The following is a 23,006-nucleotide window of genomic DNA, read 5'->3' as shown; positions in this document are numbered from 1 at the left end:
GGAGCCCTCCCACTGACAAAGGATAGGGATTCTCATCCAGAGCCCATTCTGCACACACTCTGGTGGTTGTCCTGTCCAGCATGAGAGAGGATCTTGGCATGGGCAGCCATGGAGTAAAGGTCAAACTTCCCAGAGAGGAGCTGGCATTGGAGGGGAACATGGTGGCCTGATGACTAGCAAGGCTTACTTGGCCTGAGAGGGGACCAGCAGACATGGTTCAAGCAGAATGGAGGAAGTGGAGCATGTGGGCCTGCCACTAACTCACTAGGTGACTTTGGGCAAATCTTTGGCTTTAGTTTCCTTATCTGTCGAATAATACACAGTGACACTTGCACAGTGCATCCCAGAGAGCTACTGTGTCAAATGAGAACATATATTTGGGAACACTTAAAGACGTCAAGCTCTATATGCTCTACAAGGAGGAAGTTTTATTAGATGAGAAGTCAACATTTCCTGGTCTCAAGGCCCCTATAGTTCCTAGGAAATTAGTACACTATTGTTCTCTTTTTCAGTTTTAGTCCATTCTTGCTATCTGTGGTAGTTATGAATAGAGTTATGGAATAACTTTGTTCTATAAAGTCACTGTGAACACTGAATTAACAAATACTGAGTCAGTCATCACTTCTAGGAGAAATACAGGGTTAGGTCCCTGCAAGCCTCTTGTCACAACATTCTCACCAACTGATCAGTATGTAACCCTGTCTTACGTATGTTTCTGTTTAAAGACCCCTTATTTAATACACAGTAGATTCATTAACTTTGAGCTATAGCCAACAGGACTGTAACTTAGGGGCTCGACAAAGCATATTAACACATGTGTATTTTCTCCATAGGGCACATCAGATCCTTCTTGCACTTAGGAACGCTGGACAGTGGTCTGGTGCCTCTGTACTATCAGGGCAGAAGGGGGTCATTTTAAACAGCAAAATCACCAATAAAAAGTCCCCACATACAAAAAAAAATGTGGCACTAAACAGACTATGAAAAAGATGCTTATTTACATTCTGAGAGCTGAACCAAGAAGGCAAAGTGTCACCTTGTTCAACCTCGGTTGGCTATGGGGGTGACTCATGTTTTTCACTGTCCTGTGCGTGTCAGTGATTGACCGTGAAAGAGCTAAGGTTATTGGTTTGGGGGTTACAAATAAATTTTAGTGAGCGGACAAGTATGGAATCCCCCCAAAATGCGGATAGAGTATAATTTGTTTCCCCGTACTCCTATTCCTTCACTTGCTACCAGTGTCTTCCTCTCCCAACACCAGGAAACTCTTCTACCCCCAACTGCCAGAGCACCAGTGGGCAGCCACAGAGGAGAAACCGTGGGAGATGGAGAAGCAGGTCCCGGAGCCGGCGGGCAGCCACATCCAGACCAGAGCGTGTGTGGCCTGATGGGGTCATCCCCTTTGTCATTGGGGGAAACTTCACTGGTGAGCATGATGTTGTGGGGCCGAGGGAGCAGCCTGCATCGGGGCCTAGCCTTGGGGCAGCCTTGTCATGTGTAGTGGTATGAGTGGTGTCCTCTGCCTATCTGTCCAACAAGAGGCTGACATTCTGGCAGTGGGTTGAGGTTGGCCCACCTGGACACTGTGGCAGCCTGGCCCCCTTCATCCTGGCAGGCAGTCAGAGGGCAGTCTTCCGGCAAGCCATGAGGCACTGGGAGAAGCATACCTGTGTCACCTTCCTGGAGCGCACTGATGAGGACAGCTATATTGTGTTCACCTATCGACCCTGCGGGTGAGCAGGGGCCCCTGGGCACTGCACCCTCGGCCATCACCCCAGTCCACATTCTGCTCTGGGCACTACTGCTGCCCCATCTGGGCACGATCCTACATCATCTGTCCCCACTCCTGCCATCGGGCATCTTCCCAGGAGCTGCCCCCTGGTGTGGCTATGACCCCTGAACACAGCCTGGGCATCCCACGCTCAGGCCCCTCCCCTGTACCTCACTCCCTCACCCTCCTGGCAGCCTCGCCCGGCCCCTGAGTGGATGCACTCCCCCAGCTCGGGACCGCCCCCCTGAGCTGGCCCCGCCCTCCAGGTGCTGCTCCTACGTGGGTCGCCGAGGTGGAGGCCCACAGGCCATCTCCATCGGCAAGAACTGTGACAAGTTCGGCATTGTTGTCCATGAGCTGGGCCATGTCATTGGCTTCTGGCACGAGCACACGCGGCCAGACCGGGACCGCCATGTCTCTATCGTGCGTGAAAACATCCAGCCAGGTACGCACCTTGGCCTGAGTGCCTAGCTGTGTGCCATACCCCCCCTCCCCCCCCCCCCCCCCCCCCCCCCCGCCCCAACCACTCCAGGGCCTCTAGTAGGGGTGGGAGCTGCTTCCTGGAGCCATAGCTTGTGGTCAGCTCAGTGTTGTGGCAGCCCTTGCCCAGGGCACAGGTTGGTCCAGACCCTGCCCCTGAGGCATCTGCTTCCTGCCAGTAGCAGCTCAGAGACGGAAGATCAGTTGTGGTGCTGTTTGGGGGGCTGGGAGAGGTCCTGGTCCTGGACACACAGGCCTTCCAGAGCAGCCCAGAGCCCAGCTGGCCTTGGGGGGGGGGGAGGGGGGAGTTGGCCCATCCCCCATGCCACCTCAGCCTTTCTCTTCACTTTTGCCCAGTCTTCTGCCCTCTGCCTGTTCTCCCCTCTAAGGGTTTTTTTTTTCTCTTGTTTCTCCTGGCTACCCCCTCTCCCCTCCCTTCCTGCTTCCTTCCTCCCTCCCCAGGCCTCCTCTGCTCTTCCCTGCTTTCATCTCCCTGTGGTTCTAGAAATGGGTGCTTCCTTCCCATACTCTCTGAGCCTTCCCTCCAGCCAGTCCTCGTTGACCCTGCCCCTCTGCTGGACCGACTCTTCTAGAGACCCGCCCCTACCCCCCCAGACTTCCCTTGGCTGCTCCCTGGACCCTCAGGTAGGGGGGCACCTCTCGAGTACCTGAGGGGCCCCACTCCCCACCCTGAAAAAGTGGCACTGTGTGGCACACAGACCCACCCCTCCCACCCCCCACACCTTTTTCCTGGTCTTCGCAGGGCAGGAGTATAACTTCTTGAAGATGGAGCTCCAGGAAGTGGAGTCCCTAGGGGAGACCTATGATTTTGACAGTATCATGCACTATGCCCGGAACACGTTCTCCAGGTGAGAGATGGGGCCTGGCCTCCTCTGGGGCAGCCTAATCCTGCCTTCTGTAGGGCGTTCTCTTTGGGCCTCTCACTTTGCACTGGGCTGCCCTGCTGGGGCAGTCACCAAGGGTGAGAGTGGGCTTCTGGGTGACCCCAGCTCCCAAGCAGAGGACCCATGGATGCTGCCTGCCCTGCTGTCCTCTTCCATTGTGGGTCCATGGCAGGGCCTGGACCCACAAAGCCTAGTACTGTGGACCCCTGGGATACCTGGCTCAGGAGGCTGAAGTCCAGCCATTTTGCCTGACACATATGTATATGCTGTGGCTCAGAACTGTATCAGCCAAGGGAGCTGAGCTTTTCCCTCATCTGTCAGCCAAAAGAGGACACATTTTTCTAATTGGGGGCATCCTTTGTAATCAGTTTGCCTTTTTGGAACCGGCTAATTTGCACAAAGGCTGGCTACTGCCCTGAACTAGCCCTTTCCTCTGCTTACAAGCACACACACTCCTCCTGGGGGCCCACATTCCCCGAAATCATGACCGGAACCCCCAGAGGTAGTGGCCCAGCCTCTGCACCGGCAGCTTTTCCTTAGCAGAGTGTGGGAAACAGCCCCTCCCTGCTCCTTTACAGGCTCCCCTTCCAAGCCTGGCCTTTCCCATGCCTGGCTCTTTCCTTATCCTCTGTCTGCAGTCCTGCTCTGTCCCACGCACAGTGCCCCTCCTCAGTCTCCCTGCCTCCAGACCTGAGGGAACAGAGACCAAGGAAGGGTGGTGAGGTCATCCTGCCCCCCACAGCCACAGACCTCCCCTGGACATTTCCCACCACATCCCACCCCACCCCCTGCTGAGTTCCACCCAGCTGGGTGTGAGTCAGGGACCCTGGGGAGGCAGAGGGCCGCCTGTTTCCCTTCGTCCTGCTCCTCCCAGATGGAAACACCCAGGACTTAGCAGGCAGGAACTGGGCAGGGGGGACAGGAGACATGGATGGATCCGGAGTTGTGTGGTCTGACCACGATGGAACCTGTCAAAAGCAGTCCGTGCCAGCAAAATGAAGCACTGGCCTTGGTAGTCCTGGGAGAAGTTCAGTCACGCCGAACGAGCACGAGGGGCCACAGAAGCAGAGGCTTGGTGAGGCTAGAGACATGGTCGCTAGGGGTCCCAAGCTCTCCTGAGGCTGGGGGTTGGACCTAGACTGAGCCAGAACACCACTAGGTTCCCAGGGCATGTGGAGCTTGTGTCCCTGACCTCCCAGCGTATTCCTGGGGCTCCCCCAGGCTCCAGCAGTGTGGCTGCCACGGAGCAGGGTGGCTGCTGGTCAGTGGGCAGCGTAATGACAGGGTGAGCAATCTCCACCCGTCCCTGACCCTACTGAGGAATGTCTGGGCTCTGGCAGGGTCGTGACCTTGGGTACACACAGGCACACCACCCCTCCCTCCATCAGACTCTCACCCAGATCGGGCTTTTCCTCTTCAGGGGCATCTTCCTGGACACCATTGTTCCCAAGTACGAGGTCAATGGGGTGAAACCTCCCATTGGCCAAAGGACCCGGCTCAGCAAGGGGGACATCGCCCAGGCCCGCAAGCTCTACAAGTGCCCAGGTCAGGGCAGGGAGGGATGGACCAGGGAAGGGTGGAGGGCAGGGCCTGGGGCTGAGGAGGTTAAGGCTGTAAGTCTTAGAGAAGGCCAGCAGCTGCCTGGTGGTAGGGGTGGAGGTACCCAGGCAGGGGCAGTGTTCAAGTTAAGGAACCAAACTGGGGCTGGGATCAGGTGGTGAGGGGATCAGGTGAGATACTGAGCCATGTACCTTCGGAGGGTCTGGGAGAATAGGACAGTAGGAGCAGTAAAGGGGACTAGCAGAGCAATTCTCAGGGACGGAGGTAGAGTGAGGCCCACCAAAGGAGCTTGACCTTAACTCTGGAAGCCATGTTGCCTGGACAGCAGGGCATCCTGCAGCACTAGGCCAAATAGGTCCAATGGTGTGGGCTTATGTGTAAAGAGCACGGAGTGGATCTTAAAGGGACAGGACCACCCCAGACTCCTTCCTCTGCTTAGCCGTTCTTCTCTCCCCTGAGTGATGCCAGAGTTCAGGGTGTGGGAAGCCAGGAGGTTGGGGGAATTGAGCATCTGCAGCCAGCAGTTCAGTCATTTCCTTTCTCTGACAGCTTGTGGAGAGACCCTACAAGACAGCACAGGCAACTTCTCTTCCCCTGAGTACCCCAATGGCTACTCCGCCCACATGCACTGCGTATGGCGTATCTCAGTCACACCTGGAGAGAAGGTAACTGAGCGTCCCCTCCTCTGCCAGGACCCCAGAGTAAGAGAGCGTAGTTGATTGTGGCTGTGAATGACCTACCTGGGAAATGTAGACCCATTCACTGCACAAGAACAATGGAGCACTATCTTGAGGACGGGCTGACTTACTACTTGAGAGGCACTTTTCCAAGGTCTTCTCAGATCTATCCACAGGGTTTTCCTGTGGTATCTGGCGCTCTCACTCACCCCTTTGCCTTCAGTGTCCTTCCGTGCATTTTTATTGTTCCCAATAGTCAACTTTAAGACTCTATTCCTCTTGATTGGAATATGGTACTTAATGTACTCGTGCAGTCTTGAGCTTGACTAAATTTTATTACTGGTCACATTGTTCATTCCAACAGCTCTCAAGACCATTTGGAATCTGAATTCCACCATTCAGCAGGTGCCATCTCTCTTACTCTGTCCTGAGCTCATTTGATAAGCATGTCTTTTCTGGGTCTTCTGAAACTGGTCTTTGATTGAAACATTGAACATGACATGAATCAAAGCAGAGCCAGGTTCCCTCTCTGAGCTGACACTGTTCATCTGCAGACTTTGGGCAGATTTATTCCACTGGCTATGATACCACTTGCTACACTACCATCCAGCCATGAGTCATCACTTTGTTGACTGCGAAGTGAGCTTCTCTGACCAAGAATTTGTCACCTTTATATCCCTGGCATAGGAAACAGCTCAAAAATGCTGAATATATAGATGGATTGCCTTACCAAATCAAAGCCACTGTTCCACCAGTTGGTGAAACACCTTTTAAAAAGGAAATGACATTTGTCTGATGTGCTTTATTTTAAGTGAACCTGAACCAGCTCCTAATAATCAAGTGTCTCTTTTCTAAAGGGTAGCAGGCTATCTGTTTATTTGGGGATTGACATTCAACTTAGTGGGTTGTGATTCCCAGGATTCACTCCAAACCCCTCTTCCAACACACACGCGCACGCGCGCACACACACACACACCCCTTTTGGAAACTGGCAAAGCTTTTGTTCTGAGTTTTTGAGATTACAGACACTGATCACATCTGTAAGTTATTTGAATGTCCTCTGATGTCATTTTTGAGCCTAGAGACAACAGCCAATTTAAAGAGGTGCTCACGGACTCCCCTCCAATATGAATGAGTTTCTATTCCCTTTCCAAACTATGCTTCTTTTACTTTTTGCAATTTGAAGACCATTCTCATTTGTGGTAGTCTTTTATTGAGGGTTGAGTAATTCTGTCATCTCTCCCAGTTAACATCTGTCACCCTCCCTCAAAAGTGAACCCACCCTAGGTGGCTCAGTCAGTTAAGCATCCGACTTTGGCTCAGGTCATGATCTCACAGTTTGTGGGTTCGAGCCCTGCATCGGTCTCTGTGCTGACAGCTCAGAGCCCGGAGCCTGCTTCAGATTGGATTCTATGTCTCCCTCGCTCTCTGCTCCTCCCCTGCTCATGCTCTGTCTCTCTCTGTCTATCAAAAATAAACATTAAAAAAAATTTTTTAAAGTGAACCCATCCCTTCCTTGTTCTTTTTCTTGTTCTGAATCTAATTTAAAAATTGCTGTCCTTTTGCTGTCTTGTTCTGACCATTCGCTGGCTTCCTTTATCTCTCTGCCAAAGGTCTCCACAACTTCCGCTTTTGGAAATCTCATAGCAAATAACAATAAAAACAACTAAAATTATTGAGCACATGATTGGCCAGGCATGTGTTAAATTCTTTATGTGTTATGTCTTATAATTAACACAACAACATTCTAGGCCGGGTGCTAATGTTGTCCTCATTCTGCATATGAGAGAACAAACTTGGAAAAATTAAGTAACTTGCCCAAAGATTATGACACAAAAGTCCATGATTGCAATACTGTGAATTCTAAACCCTGTCCCACATCAATAATTGCTAAAGTGCCCTTCCAGAGACCTGTGTGCTCACTACACACCCGGCATTGGGGACAGAGAGATGCATGAGAGAGTCCCCAGCCCCTGAGGAACACAGAGTAGAGTAGAGCGTTGCTTTTTTTCCTGTTCAACAAGTTTGCTCAGCCAGCAGGGATATGCCAACCTTGGTCAGGATCAGCTTCTTTCCCTGTGGTTCCAGGCTGGCATGGGCTGGCCCTAGTCTCTAGTAGACAAATGGACTTGCCCCAGGAGCCTCTCTGTGCCTTAGGCATGCTCCCTCCACAACACCCAAGAGACTCCCCATCCTTTTTCAGAGGCCTGCCTGGAGCTCCAGGGCGAGAAGTAGGCTACAGAGAAAAATTTCAAACTTTTCAGTGCATAGCTGCAGAAATAGAAAAAGTAAAATTCACTCACAGTTCTGGATCAAATTGTAGAGCTGTAATTGAGTCAAAGATGGAACCCTGGGGGACAGGAACCCTCTAAGGGTCTGCAGAGGCTGGGGAGCCAGGGAGGATAGCGTCATGAAATAATAGTGACCATTCTTTGCTGTTTACCCATTACGTTTCAGGCAAAGTATTAGGCATCTTGTATGTATGACCTCATTATTCCCCACATCAGTTTTGTGGTGCAGGTGTTCTCGTCCCTTCTGTGTAGATGAGGGAGTCGAGGCTCAGAGGGCATCAGTAAATCTGCCCACGTTTACACAGGCAGTCATGGTGGAACCAGCATTTAGTTCCAGGACCGTCCAACTCCAAAGTCTATGCTCTTTCAACAGTCAACCTTAAATAAACTCGCTTGCATTCGTGGGTGGACTTTGATGTTTCTTTTGTGCTGAGAGGTTGTTTTCACTTGCCTCCTAGTTCTCTGCTTATTGCCAGAAGTTTGAGTGATACAGAAATTTTATGCAAGGCAGGGATATATCAAACAAGAAAGAGCCACTTTGGAAGGCTTCTTGTAGGACCCCCATGTCTCCACTGCACGTCATTAGCAGCTGCTCCAAAGAAGACTTAAGAGTGTTTCCCAAGCGACAAAGCCCGCCCCTTAGGAGCAGGAAAGTGGTTTCAGGAGATCATGGTCCATTGTTGCAGCCGAGCCAAAAAGATAAGAACTTAAAATGTCTTTTGGCTTTGACAGTGTCCACCCTCATTCCCATCCCTGCCTTGTGATATCTTGCCTATTCTTCAAGTTCCAAATTCCGCTCCTCTGTAATGCCTTCCCCAACCCCACCTCCAGTCCTCCAGTTGGGCAGCTATGACCCCTCCCTTAAGTCCCTGCTTCCTGGTGCTGAAGGGTGTAGGGCTCTGAGGGTGAAGGGAAAGTTGACCCTCATTCTTCATGCAGCTGTTAAGCAAAATTGACTGGCAGGCCTGGGGAGGCCACATGGAATATAAGTTTAAGGGTTTAAGTTTAAGACCCGAGTGCCTGGGTTTGACTCCCAGCCGTGCTATTTGCTAGATGCATATCTTGGGGAAGTTACTTAACCACTCTGTGCCTTTGTTTCCCCGTTTGTAAAGTGGGTCTGATGGTTGTGCCTCCCTCATGTGGTTGATACAAGGATTAGACAAGTTAATGCACGTAAAGTGCTCAGTGCTGTGCCTGGCACATGGCAGGAATTCCATCAATGTTGGCTGCTACTGTCATTCTGTAGCCTTTTTCTTTTTCTTTTTTTTTTTACATTTACTTAGAGAAAGAGTACATGTGCATGCATGCATGCAGTGGAGGGACGAGAGGGAGAGAGGAAGAGAGAGAACCCCAAGCAGACTCTGGGCTGACAGCTCAAGGGGCATGACCCCACAAAACTGTGAGATCATAACCTGAGCTGAAACCAGGAGTCAGATGCTCAATTGACTGAGCCACCCAGGTGCCCAATGTCATTCTATAGTCTTAATCTATTAAATCGGTAATCCCTGGTTGACTTCCTAGGTCCCCCTTTTGCCTCCTTCTACTTCCAGATTCTGGGATGAACCATTTCAAATTTCAAAATCTTAAGCAAACTCAACTCCAACAGTGAAATTAACTTTTTTTGAGTGGCATACACAGTACTATATATGTGTGGCATGTATGTATATTGCATGTGTGACACATACATGTGTCAATGTTATAAACTTTCCATGTATTGGTTTAATTCTCTAAGTCCTATGAGGTTGGTACTATTACCATTACCATCTTATAGATATGGAAATGGAGGCACAAAGGTGTTCAATGATGAGCCTAAGGTCATACAGCAAAGTCAGACTGAAGCCAGACTGTGAGTCCCCGGGGGTCAACATATCGTCCCAATTGCTCCCTGAGACCATCCGACAAATGTGGGGGGTGCTGCCCATTTGTGGGGTCCACTTGTGGACACTCTGCACCCTGTTTCTCATTGAATCCCCCAGCTCTTTATGATTACTGCTGTTTTTTAGACAAAGACACCAAGGCACAAAGAAGTCAAGCCACGGGCCCATCATCACCAGCCAGGAAGTGGTAGAGGTGGCCAGGTTTTCTTTGGCAAAGGGCAGTGCCCCTGCCACCAGAGCACAGCTGTTTCCACATGACAGAAGCCATTACAACTCTTAATTAGACATCTCTGGTCTCAATATAGCCATGGTGTGCCCTCCTGGAGGATGCCTTTAACTGCCAGCACAGGTCTCTTCTTCCTGAGCGAGGTGACAACTGCTTCCTCCTGCCCCATAGGAGGTCTCGGGTGGGTCCTTTGGGCTTCTGCCTGTGGGCGTGGTTCTTCAGGAGGGTGTGAAGCCATCCTCCCTGGACAGAGCCAGCGTAGTTTCCAAGGGCGAAGGGAAAGTTGCTGCTGTTCTTGTCAGCTGCTGAGCAAAACTGATCGGAGGCCACATGGAATCGTGGTGAAGGATGTAAGTTTAGGAGCCAGACTGCCCTCACTCAGCCCTCTGCATTCCTTCGTCCATCCAGCAACTCCTTAAAGATGTTTTTGTTGTTTGTCAGATATAGAGATAAGTATTTTGAAAAGTATAGGAATTCATATGGTAAAGAGTGAATATTCTGCCCTGGGTCCTCCTCCAAATCCCACTCCCCAGAGGCGACCAAACATTGGTAACACTTGGTATGTCCTTCCAGACTCTTCTAAGTATGTGTGCGTGCATGTGTGTATGGATATGTGGTCTTATGGAACTTGTCTTTCACTCAGCAGGAAATCATGGTCATTGTTCCATGTTAGCGCATCAAGTCCTACCTCAAACATTTTGATGGTTGCTTAACATGCTGTCATCCCCATTCCTCTGATGTTTCATTTAAGTTTTTTCCAAGTTTTTATCATTATCAAAAATGCTACAGTAAATATCTCAAACCTGAGATCTTTATATACTTGGGAAAGTGTATCTATAAAATAGATTCCTAAAAGAAAAATTCTATCCAAGAAACATTTATTAAGCAACTACTACATGCCACACACCAAAGATTCCATATCGAGTTAAATAAAATTCCTGTCCTCATAGGGTTTACATTTTGGCAGAGTAGGGTTAAGGGGGAGACAGACAAACAAATAAAAAGTAAATGCGATAGGTCAGATGGTGATAAGTGTTATGAAGGAAATCAGCAATAGGAGATAAAGGAGTGAGGTGGGGGTTACTGCAACATGTGGGATGGTCAGAGAAGGCCTCATTCACATCAGGTGAGTTGGAGTAGAAATGGATAGGAAGTGAGGGAACATATCAGGCAGGTAGCTGGGAAGAGCTTCTAGGCAGCAAGTGCAAAGGCCCCGAGGCAGGAGCAGGCTTGGTGTGTTTGAGGACCAGTAGGGTCCATGTGGCCAGAGCCAAGTAAGCAAGGAGGAAAGTGGTAGGCGATGGGGTCAGAGAGATAGCAGGGGGCTAGATTATAAATGGCCATAGAGGACATGGTAAGTAAGGACTTTGGATTTTACTCTGAGTAACATGCATTAAAGGATTTTGAGCAGTGGGGAGATATGATCCAATTACATCATGAAAGCTCTGCTCTGCTGGGAGGCAAGATCAAGAGCAGGGACTATTGAACTAATCTTGGAAAAAGATGATGGTAGGGCCAGGACTGAGAGTTCAAGAAGGGGTACAGATGGTTTGAGGAGAGAGGAGGAGAATGTGAAAGGTGTGCCTGGCAGCGCTAAGGACGCAGTGGAGGTCAGTGGTCTCAAATTTCAAGTGAGACAAGCAACATGGTTGTATTTCCTCTAACCATGACTTCAGCCTCCTGGGAACAGGCACAGAGTAGGTGGAAAGTTGGATTTAAGCAGGGGTGTGGTTTTCCAGTGAATACAATGAGGAGAAAAGCGGAAAAAGAGAGTTGAGGTCCTGTACAAGGAGGTGATGATAAAGATGGACCATGGATTTGCTTTGAAGTGAGGTGACTGCCCCAGGCCTTTGCCACTTCATCTATGTCCTACTTTGGTCATTGATCCAGGCACACTGTCTGTCTCCAGAGCAAGAGCCAGAACAGATTTTCAACTTCAGTTTTTCAAAATACCAGGACTTGTATCTTTATAATAACAATAATAACACTCAATGATGACTAATAATAATCATCAAGAGTAATAGGGTGCACTTTTCAAAACCTGGTCTTGCTCGATTTCATCTCAGAGTGCCACAATTCATAAATGTTTCCCCAAACACAAACACATTTCAACTCATGTACAAATCAAAAGAAAAGAGGCAGGATGGGCTATGGATTCCAAGCCAGGCAAGGACTGATGTGAGTACGGGGAGATAAAGGGTGGGAAAACCCCATAGGCTCAGAAGGTGGAAGGTCATGGTGAACTGGAAGGATTGTTGGACTAGGTGTATGGAGCAAGTGAACGAGGAGAGATTGGGGCATGTGGATGGACAGTGGGGTGCTTGAACTTGAGCTTATGGGGGATGCACAGTTATTGATGTTAACAGGGTCTAGGGCATGTCATGCCATGTGTGGCCGAGAAGAGGTGGAGAGAGGAAGTCAGGGAATGGGGAGGCCCAGAAATGAGAAGGGTCATCTAGGTGGCTATTGAAATCACCAAGAATTCTAAAGGGGTCGGTGTCAGGGAGTGACCGAGAGCCAGAGTTATTCTCTGACCATCGACCGTCACAGCACTGACACATTCTCTGACCATCGACCGTCACAGCACTGACACAGGCTACAGACCACAGTTGCCAGTGCCTGCTTTGGGATCTTTTTCATTCTCACCTCCACTCTGACTGTCTCTAACTGCAGTGAGCCAGAGGGGAGATACACCTTGTCCCCTTTTCCTCCAGCAGAGAAGCCAGCTAGACCTAACAGGTGGGTTCCTGGGCCATTTGTGTCCACTGTATACACCTCTCAGGTCACCATGAACTGTTCCTGCTTGTTGGACTCTAGATACAAAAGAGGCTTTGGGGGCACATTCTGGAAACTACTAAAGCAATTTCCCTCTTGGAAAGTATACCTGTCTACTGTTAATATGCCCACCGGCTGGGGAGAGTTGGTATTTACCAAGGTGTCAAACGTTCCTCCAGTATTACATGACCATTTGATGAGTTCAAAGGCTGAAATGAGTTCATGAATAGGAGGCACTTAGGGTGGTGGCTGTACCTACGAGGTGCTACTTCAGGGTGAGGTGCTCTTTCCTCATTTCATGCTCGTGGCAGCTGAGGTCAGAGAGGTTGGGTGATTTACCCAAGGACTCCCAGCAAGAAATGCAGAGGTGATGTTCCAACCCAGGCCCATGTGTGTGGAGTCTGAGTTTTTTTACTCAGTGAGCTTTTCATGTGTATTTCTTATCCTTCTAAATCATGTGTATTTCTTATCCTTCTAAATCCTAAGCCCCTTGACAGGGACGGACGTTAAACCCACTCACAGGAAGGATTCAGATCTGGTATTCCCCTCAGCAGCTAGCATGACCCCTTGCCTGGAATCAACATTCAATGAATATGTGATGATGGTGACTCAGCCCGTCTCTCTGCCTCTCCTCTCTGGACCCTTCATTTCCATTTCAGAGCCCCTGGCCCTTCCTATCACTGACACCTCATCCCTCTAATGGTGCTGTGATTGGTGTTGTTTAAGTCGACCAGGAGGAGAGATGGGTTTGTTTAACCCAAACCAGTGTCTCCTCACTAAGGGGATCAGTAAAATGAGACCTCTGGTCTTATACAGATATTCAGCAAGGCCATGTATGTTAAGTGATGACTGAGTTATCTGAGAAAGCTGGCCGTCATTGGCAGACAGCTGGGGAGAGGAGTGCCGTCTCTGCACCAGGAGCTTCTTTTCTGAGCCCCTTCACTATTTATGCAGAGTGAGGCAGGCAGTGGTCATGGGGCCGGCAGGCCAGGCTGGTGGGGAGCTATGTAACCCTCTTCCTCTTCCCATTTCCCCTAGATCATTCTGAACTTCACGTCCATGGACCTGTATCGCAGCCGCCTGTGCTGGTATGACTACGTGGAGGTCCGAGACGGCTTCTGGAGGAAAGCACCCCTCCGAGGTAAGGCACTAGCCTGCCCCCTGCCTCCTCTGTGGAGCCTTCTTTTTTGTGTGAATTGAGGTCTAATTAACATGTAATACCCTCTTAGTTTCAGGTATACATCACAGTGATTGAATATTTTCATGTATTACTAAATGATCCCCATGATAAAGGTAGTTATCATCTGTCACCATACAACATTATTACATTATTGCTTATATTCTCCATGCTGTACATCACATCCCCATGCCTGATTTATTTTGTAACTGGAAGCTTGTATCACTTCTCAGCCTTCTGGCTAAGATCAAGTGTACAACTGGGAGCTTGTGTCTCTTAATCTCTTTCACCTATTTTGTCTACCTCCCACCACCTCCCCTTTGGCACCCATCAATTTGTTCTCTGTATCTATGAATCTGTTTCTGTTTTGCTTTGTTTGTTCATCTGTATTGTTTTTGGATCCCACATATAAGTGAAATCATATGGTATTTTTCTTTGTTTCACTTAGCATCATACCCTCTAGGTCCATCCGTGGTGTCACGAATGGTAAAATCTCATTCTTTTCTATGGCTGAGTGATATGGATATCCCACATCTTAGTCAATCTATTCATCTACTAAGGGACACTTCGGTTGCTTCCATCACCTGGCTGTTGTAAATAATATTGCAATGAACATGAGATTGCATATCTCTCTTTGAATTGGTGTTTTCGTTTTCTTTTGATAAACACCCAAAAGTGGAATTGTTGGATCATAAGGTAGTTATATTTTTTAGATTTTTTTTAAAGTTGATTTATTTATTTTGAGCGGAGGGCAGGGCAGAGAATGATGGAGAGAGAGAATCCCAAGCAGGAGCCACACTGTTAGCGTAGAGCCTTATGCGCGGCTTGATCTCACAAACCATGAATGAGGTCATGACCCAAGACAAAATCAAGAGTCCGACACTTAGGGGCGCCTGGGTGGCTCAGTCAGTTAAGTGTCCAACATTGGCTCAGGCTGTGATCTCATGGTTTGTGGGTTCGAGCCCCATGTCAGGCTCTGTGCTGACAGCTCAGAGCCTGGAGCCTCCTTCAGATTCTGTCTCCCCATCTCTGCCCTTCCCCCACTCTCTCTCCCTCTTTCTCTCTCTCTCTCTCATCCTCTCTCTCTCTCAAAAATAAATAAACATTAAAAAGAGAGAGAGAGTTTGATGCTTAACCGACTGAGCCACCCATGCGCCCCGGTAGTTCTATTTTTAATTTTAATTTTTTTATTTTTTTAATTTTTTTAATTTTTTAAATTTTTTTTTCAACGTTTATTTATTTTTGGGACAGAGAGAGACAGAGCATGAACGGGGGGGGGGAGGGCAGAGAGAGAGGGAGACACAGAATCGGAAACAGCCTCCAGGCTCTGAGCCATCAGCCCAGAGCCCGACGCGGGGCTCGAACTCACAGACCGCGAGATCGTGACCTGGCTGAAGTCGGACGCTTAACCGACTGCGCCACCCAGGCGCCCCTATTTTTAATTTTTGAGGAATATCCATACTGTTTTCTAGAGTGGCTGCACCAGTTTGCATTCCTATCAACAGTGTACAAGGGTTCCCTTATCACCACTTCCTCAAACCTGTTGTCAGTGGTCTTATTTAAGCAAGCTCCACACTCAGCATGAAGCCTGATGCGGGACTTGATCCCATAACCCTGGAATCATGACCTGAGCTGAAATCAAGAGCTGGATGCTCAACTGACTGAGCCACCCTGGCACCCTCTACCTTTTTTTTTTTTTAACTTGTCTTCTTGATACTAGCCATTCTGATAGGTGTGAGGTGATATCTCATTGTAGTTTTGATTTTCATTTCCTGATGATGAGTGATGTTGAGGATCTTTTCATGTGTCTGTTGGCCATCTGTACGTCTTCTTTGGAGAAATGTCTACTCAAGTCCTCTGCCCATTTTTTAATTGGGTTGTTTGGTTTTTTTTATATTAAATTGTGTAAATTCTTTACATATAGTTTGGATAGAAATCCCTTACCCAATGTATGATTTGCAAACATCGTCTCCCATTCAGTAAATTGCTTGTTTGTTTTGTTGACCATTTCCCTCACTGTGCAAAAGCTTTTCAGTTTGATGTGGCTACTTCCTTCCTACACCTACTCATATTCTCTTCATCCTCCCCTGAAACCCATAGCTTGGCCAAGGGTGATCTGGTGTGGGAAACTGGACTCCTGATAGAGTCAGTGCCTGATAACTCCATCACCAAGTGTATAACTTTGGGCAAATCCCTTCCCTAGTCTGGACCTTAGGGTCTTTGGTATGGGCTTCTGGGCCTCCCTCAGAGGTGACTCTCAGTGTGTGGGTCAGGGGAGTCATATAAGTTGACAGAGGGAGACAGACAGGCACATCTCCACAGTTCCAGACTCTCCTCATCTAGGCAATTTCAGAGGCTCTGTTTTCTCTATCTGCAAGGTCTGGCTTAAGGGTACCCACAATGCAGCCTGGCACACCACAGAGGCCTACCTACCTGGCACAGACTTGTTTGCACAGGATACTTTGTCCCTTGGTGGTGGGGGGTGGTGAGTAAGTGGGGGATGTGTAGTCAGAACCACAGGACAGAAGTTATTTTAATGGACATGGAGTTAGGGCCAAAAGAAGCTTTTGCGTCAAGCCTGAGGAGCTGTGTGAATTCTCCTTCTCCAATCTGGACATAACCCTAAATAGCCCGGGACTACTCATTGTCACTAGAGTCTTTGCTCCACAGCCTGTGTCTGAAGCAGGATGACAAACCGTTACTAACCATCTCTTTTCCCCCCAGTTTCTGATATTTGAATATTTCTTATTAGTCACCCAAAGCAGCTGTCATTACAACACTTCCTCCTGAAGACATGTTAGCATTTCCAAGATTACAGTTTCTTTTTCATAACTTACATTCCTGGGTCAGCACCCTCTGTCCCTTGCTGAAGGTTGGGAAACACCCAATCTTACTCAGAACACACAAACCATCCCCACTTGATTCTCCACTACAAAGAATTCTACAAATGGCCAGCCTCATCTGCTTACACAGATTCCTGTCAGGTTTTATTTCAAAAGGGACATTTTCTGACCCAGTCCCTAGATTCTAGGATTTATTTGGGGTCCTCTGCCATCTCTTGTGTTTGGTCAAATGAAAACATTCTAAATGTGCAAAGAAAGCTGAGTTCGTTCTTGGTTGTTACTTGTTTGCATGAAGGTCAAATAAGAAAAGTAATGATAATATGCTCTTTGAAAAAAGTAAATAGGGCTGCTGGGTGGCTCAATTGGTTAAGTGTTTGACTCTTGATCTCAGCTCAGGTCTTAATAGGGTCGTGAGTTCAAGCCCCGCATTGGGCTCCGTGCTGGGCGTGAAGCCTACTTTTAAAAAAAGGTAACTAAAACACAGATACAGTTTGATATTGTGCGAAGTCCCCTTTCCTCCCAGAACTCATATTCTATTCCTCAAGTGCATAAAATCCTGTAGAAGTTAGTACTCTCTGGCCCTTCAAGACCACACTAGACCTTAGACAAGTTTCAGGCCAACTGGAGGGCCTTGAGATTGTGTGCCAAGTGCAGACCAAGGCCAGAGCCCCTGAGCCCCTGAGCCCCTAGAGTGGTGGGACAGGCTCCCTGGAGGGACAGCCCTGGAGCAGGGAGGGGAGAGGGACCCACTTCAGGCCTCACTGCCCTCTGTCCACACTGTCTGCGCAGGCCGCTTCTGCGGGGGCAAACTCCCCGAGCCTATTGTCTCCACCGACAGCCGTCTCTGGGTCGAGTTCCGCAGCAGCAGCAACTGGGTCGGGAAGGGCTTCTTTGCCGTCTATGAAGGTACGGAAGAAGAGTGACAAGGGAGGATTGGGTGTGGTCCCTGGGGATCAAAACGCTCACTCCTGGCACACTAAGGGCAAGGTCAAGGGAGCATGAGGGAGGAAGCAGAGACCCCAGTGGGATTGGCCAGGCCTGGGGGCACTAAGAAGCTGGGGGGAGGGGTACATAGGAAGGACTGAAGGAGGGGAGAGAGGGGCTCTTGAGCTGAGCAGAGCATTCTAACTGACCTCACCCTGTGTCCCCAAAGCCATCTGTGGGGGAGATGTGAAGAAGGACAATGGCCACATCCAGTCACCCAATTACCCTGATGATTATCGGCCCAGCAAAGTCTGCATCTGGCGGATCCAGGTGTCTGAGGGCTTCCATGTGGGCCTCACCTTCCAGTCCTTTGAGGTAGGTCGGAGACCCTGCTGTCCCACCTGTTGTGGGTTTCCTGGTGTTGGGCCCTGGCCACCAGAGCTGCTCCAGCTGATCCAGCCCCTGACCCTCAGATCGAGCGCCATGACAGCTGTGCCTACGACTACCTGGAGGTGCGTGATGGGCACAGTGAGAGCAGCACCCTCATCGGGCGCTACTGTGGCTACGAGAAGCCGGATGACATCAAGAGCACTTCCAGTCGCCTCTGGCTCAAATTCGTCTCTGACGGATCCATTAACAAAGCTGGCTTTGCTGTCAACTTTTTCAAAGGTGCTCCTTCCCCATTCCCCACCCGGCCCACCCCCATGGCCAATCCATCTCCTCCATTCCTTCTTTTAATTTTTAAAATTGTGTTTTGTTGTGGTAAAAACACGTAGCTTGAGATGTGTCCTCTGGATGCATTTGTAAGTGTACTATACCATGTTGCTGGCCGAAGGCACGGTGCTCTACAGCAGATCTCCAAGGCTTAATCATCTTGCTTGACAGCAACTTTATGCCTATTTGATTAGCAGCTCCACATTTCCCCCAGCCCCCAACCCCTGGCAGCCATCATTCATTCATTCATCCACTCATTCATTCATTCATTTATTGAATCTATATAGCTTGTATAAGTGGAATCCTGCAGTATTTGTCTTTCTGTAACTAGCTTTTTTACTGAACATAATGTTCATAAGGTTCATCCATTTTTATTCCACTGTGTGTATATAACACATTTTTTAAAGTGAAGAGTAATCGACACACAATATCCTGTTAGTTTCAAGGGTACAACATAGCGATTCAGTGTTTAAGTACATTATCAATGGTCACCACGGTGAGTCTAGTTACCATCCATCACCTTACAAAGTTGTTACAATCTTGTTGACTTATATTACCTATGCTGTATATTCCATCCCCACATCTTGCTTTTTTTTTTTTTTTTATAACTGGAAAACTGCATGTCTTAATTCCCTTCACCTATCTTGTTCATCCCTCCACCCCCTCTCCTCTGGCACCCATCAGTTTGTTCTCCATATCTATGAGTCTGTTTCTGTTTTGTTTTGTTTGTTCATTTGTTTTGTTTTTAGATTCAACATGTAAGTGAAATCATACAGTATTTATCTTTGTCTAGCTTATTTCACTTAGCCTCATACCTTCTGGTCCATCATGGTGTCACAAATGGTAAGATTTCATTCTTTTCTGTGGCTGAGTAATATTCCATTGTATGTATATACCACATCTACTTTATCCATTCATCTATTGATGGGCACTTTAATTGCTTCCATATCTTGGCTGTTGTAAATAATGCTTCAGTGAACATGGGGCTGTATATATCTCTTCAGATTGGTGTTTTCATTTTCTTCAGATAAATGCTTAAAAGTGGAACTGCTAGATCATATTGTAGTTCTGTTTTTAAATTTTTGAGGAATCTCCATACTGTTTCCCAGAGTGGCTGAACCAATTTACATTCCCACCAACATGCAGAAGGTTCTATTTTCTCCACATCTTCCACCAACACTTGTTATTCTTAACTTTTTGATACTCTCCATTCTGACAGGTGTGAAGTGATATCTCAATGTGGTTTTGATTTGCATTTTCTCTGATGATGAGTGATATTGGGCATCTTTTCATGTATCTGTTGGCCATCTGTATATCTTCTTTAGAGAAACGTCTATTCAGGTCCTCTGCCCATTTTTAATCAATAGTCGTCTTATATTGAGTTTTTTGAGTTCTTTATATATTTTGGATGTCAACCACTTATTTCATATAACATTTGTGAATATCTTCTCCCATTAAGTTGACTTTTTGTTTTGTTGATGGTTTCCTTCACTGTGCAAACGCTTTTTAGTTTGACGTAGTCCCATTTGTTTATTTTGCTTTTGTTGTCTTTGCCTGAAGAGACAGATCCAAAGAAAATATCATTAATACCAATGCCAAAGAGCTTACTGCCTTGGTTTTCTTCTAGGAGTTTCATGGTTTCAGGTCTAATATTTAAGTCTTTAACGCATTTTGAGTTTCTTTTTGTGTATAATGTAAGTGGTCCAGTTGCATGTAGCTGTCTGATCTGTCCATTAATTGAAGAGGCTGTCTTTTCCCCATTGTATATTATTGCCTCCTTTGTCATAGAATAATTGAACACATAATCGTGAGTTTTTTTTTCTGGACTCTCTATTCTCTTCCACTGATCTATTTGTCTGTTTTTGTACCGGTACCATACCATTTTGATTTATTTGTTTTTGATTATAGCTTTGCACTACAGTTTGGAATATGGGAGCATGCCCCTCAGCTTTGTTCTTTCTCAAGATTGCTTTGGCTGCTTGGAATCTTTTGTGGTTCCATACACATTTTAGGATAATGTGTTATAGTTCTGTGCAAAATGGTATTTTGGTCAGGATTACTTTGGATCTATAGTTTGCTGTGGGTAGTATGGACATTTTAACAATATTAATTCTTCTAAATCCTGTAGCACATTTTCTTTATCCTCATCTGTTGGTGACCATTTAGGCTGTTTCTACATCTTGGCTATTGTGAATATTGCTGTGGTGACTTCATGTCTTCTTTATTCACCCATTCTACACAGAGATTCTATGAGGGATGCATAGACCATGGTACCCTGTGCTTGAATTTATGGCCTAACTGGGGAGAAGAGGTCAACTGCACTGAGAAACTGCATATCTCATTGAGTAAATGACACACATATGTAAAAGTAGCTGACACGTGGTAGGTGCTCAACTGTGAATTGAAATAGTAGTTCAGGAGTTGCCTTAAAGTCCAAAAGTTTGTGTAGAAGAAATGCCAGTGAGGCATAGAGGCAGGAAGTGCCATAGAAGCTTAGGGAGGAAGCAAGGCAGCATGGATTTCTTTTACCGGTGTGATTGTGGACAGGTAATCTGTCTGAACCTCATTTCCTCATCTGTAAAATGGGGATAGTAACAGTCCCTCCATCACTGGTCATGTCAGGATTGAAGGATAAATGAAGAAAGGCTGGGGAATGACACACAAGAGGCACCAATAAATGGTGGTGGTCACCAGCCCAGCCATTGTGGTCAAAGAAAGGCTCTGTGGGGTCTACCTGTCCCCTCCTTCAGGTTACTACCTGTCCCTTTGGGGCTCTCAGGAGTAGGAACCCCTGGGGACCGAGTTGGGGGGCTGGCTGGGGTAGGGAGGGCCACAGCCTCAAAGCTGAGTGGTCCACAGCTGACTCCTGTCCCCTGCAGTGGGGCTGGAGGTGGTCACAGGAAGGCTGAGGGACACTGGACTTGACTCTCAAGCAGAGCACAGGAGGCAGGCCCTGGCCTGGCAGTCATTGACACCCTTTCTTCCCAATTGGCAGAGGTGGACGAGTGCTCACGGCCCAACCGTGGGGGCTGCGAGCAGCGGTGCCTCAACACCTTGGGCAGCTACAAGTGCAGCTGTGACCCTGGGTATGAGCTGGCCCCGGACAAGCGCCGCTGTGAGGGTGAGTGCCTCCAACACAGCCCCAGGGCCCAGACCCTCTAGCCCAGATCTCTTAAGCCCTTGGACACACCCCTTCCTGGGAAAGCCCAGATTCCCTAGCACTTTCTTCACTCATCACCAACAAGGAATACATTTTATATGGCAGCCCTGCAGCCCCCTGAACACACTTACCAGGTGTGATGCACTCTGGTATTTTTTTTTTTTTTCATTTTTATTCACTTAAAATGCTGATCATGACCTGCTGATTGATTTCATCATCCTCCTGAAGGTCATGATCCCCAGTTTGGAAACCACTGTTTTCAGACAGGCAATGATTTTTCAGCCTCTCCCTATACCTGCCCCTGAGGTGAGAGCATTCCCTGCCAACTACCTGCAGCTCAGCCTGGGTTTGCTGTGTGTCTTTTCTCTACCCACCTTCCTCTCCCTGCCTCCAGTCCTCACTGCCCACCGGCCCAGCCTTCTCTGAGCCCTTCACTCCCCGCCTCCTTCTTAGCAGAGGCCCTGAGAAAGTAGAGTGTTCATGCATATGACTCCCCAATTCCTCATACTCTGAAGGTACACCCCTCACCCTGCCTGCTTCCCTCCCATCCTTGAGAGACCAGACACAAGCCCCAGGACCGCAGGGCATCCACACATCCCCCTCTTCTCCTTAATGCACCCTTACCCCTGGCCCTTACCTAGAGTGGGGACTCCTGGTGGCTGATGCCACCTCTGTTGTCCCCACAGCTGCCTGTGGTGGATTCCTCACCAAGCTCAACGGATCCATCACCAGCCCAGGCTGGCCCAAGGAGTACCCCCCTAACAAAAACTGCATCTGGCAATTGGTGGCCCCTACCCAGTACCGCATCTCCCTGCAGTTCGACTTCTTCGAGACGGAAGGCAATGACGTAAGTGCCCACCAGAGCTGAGGAGACTCAGGAAGGTCTGAGGCGTGGGAGCTCGGCTCAGTGCCTGCTTCCTTCCATATGAAATACCCAAAGAATGTAGAGGAGGAGAGACTGCTCCCAATTCCAGGAAACAGGGGAGGGTCGGGGAGGAGGGCTTGAAGGTCAGGGAGTGCACAGGGGAATGTGGAGCAAGGCAAGACTCAGTCAGGGCTTGTGTGGGGAGCGCAAGAGGATCCTGTGGGGGTGGCTTGGCACCTTTTTGAGTTGTTAGATTATGTAAGATGGGTGACTAAAGACAAAAGGACAAAAGGGAGCCTTCCCAGGTGGGGGTGGTCAGGAGAGGCTTCCTGGAGGAGGCAGGCCTAGAGCTGCACTGCCCTGCAGGTGTGCAAGTATGACTTCGTGGAAGTACGCAGTGGGCTCACGGCTGACTCCAAGCTACATGGCAAGTTCTGTGGTTCCGAGAAGCCCGAGGTCATCACCTCCCAGTACAACAACATGCGTGTGGAGTTCAAGTCTGACAACACCGTCTCCAAAAAGGGCTTCAAGGCCCACTTCTTCTCAGGTAACCCGGACTACCCAGCTGTGAGCCCACCGCCCCTCCCCCCTGCCACACTACCCCTGCACTTTCTAGCCCTCTCTGTTACCAGGCCAGCAGGGTCTGTCCCCTGCTCCCCCCATTAGCCCACCACCACCAGGCCAACCCCTCTGCTCCTGAACCCCATTACTTCTGAACCCTCTGGGCTATATGGGAACCAGCCTGAGGATGGGCAGTACAT

General features: G+C 48.5%; 1 protein-coding gene across 3 annotated transcripts in view; it reads left to right on the top strand.

The window, feature by feature from the left end:
• Positions 1–23,006, top strand: part of BMP1 (bone morphogenetic protein 1) — a 44,037-nt gene that overhangs the window by 8,701 nt on the left and 12,330 nt on the right. For 2 of the 3 annotated variants that reach the window (XM_043562050.1, XM_043562067.1), the window contains exons 3-15: positions 1,262–1,426; positions 1,616–1,733; positions 2,038–2,216; positions 3,015–3,120; positions 4,577–4,701; positions 5,266–5,381; positions 13,601–13,703; positions 17,372–17,488; positions 17,736–17,881; positions 17,980–18,175; positions 21,216–21,341; positions 22,067–22,227; positions 22,612–22,792. In XM_043562050.1, coding sequence (XP_043417985.1) covers positions 1,262–1,426; positions 1,616–1,733; positions 2,038–2,216; positions 3,015–3,120; positions 4,577–4,701; positions 5,266–5,381; positions 13,601–13,703; positions 17,372–17,488; positions 17,736–17,881; positions 17,980–18,175; positions 21,216–21,341; positions 22,067–22,227; positions 22,612–22,792 — 1,839 coding nt within the window. Of the gene's footprint in view, positions 1–1,261; positions 1,427–1,615; positions 1,734–2,000; positions 2,217–3,014; positions 3,121–4,576; positions 4,702–5,265; positions 5,382–13,600; positions 13,704–17,371; positions 17,489–17,735; positions 17,882–17,979; positions 18,176–21,215; positions 21,342–22,066; positions 22,228–22,611; positions 22,793–23,006 lie in introns of those variants that run through there. The other variant, XM_043562057.1, reaches the window with a different exon arrangement.

The sequence above is a fragment of the Prionailurus bengalensis genome, chromosome B1 (genome assembly GCF_016509475.1).
Source record: "Prionailurus bengalensis isolate Pbe53 chromosome B1, Fcat_Pben_1.1_paternal_pri, whole genome shotgun sequence".
Classification (NCBI taxonomy): Eukaryota; Metazoa; Chordata; class Mammalia; order Carnivora; family Felidae; genus Prionailurus; species Prionailurus bengalensis.
This window is presented reverse-complemented; position numbering and strand designations above follow the sequence as displayed.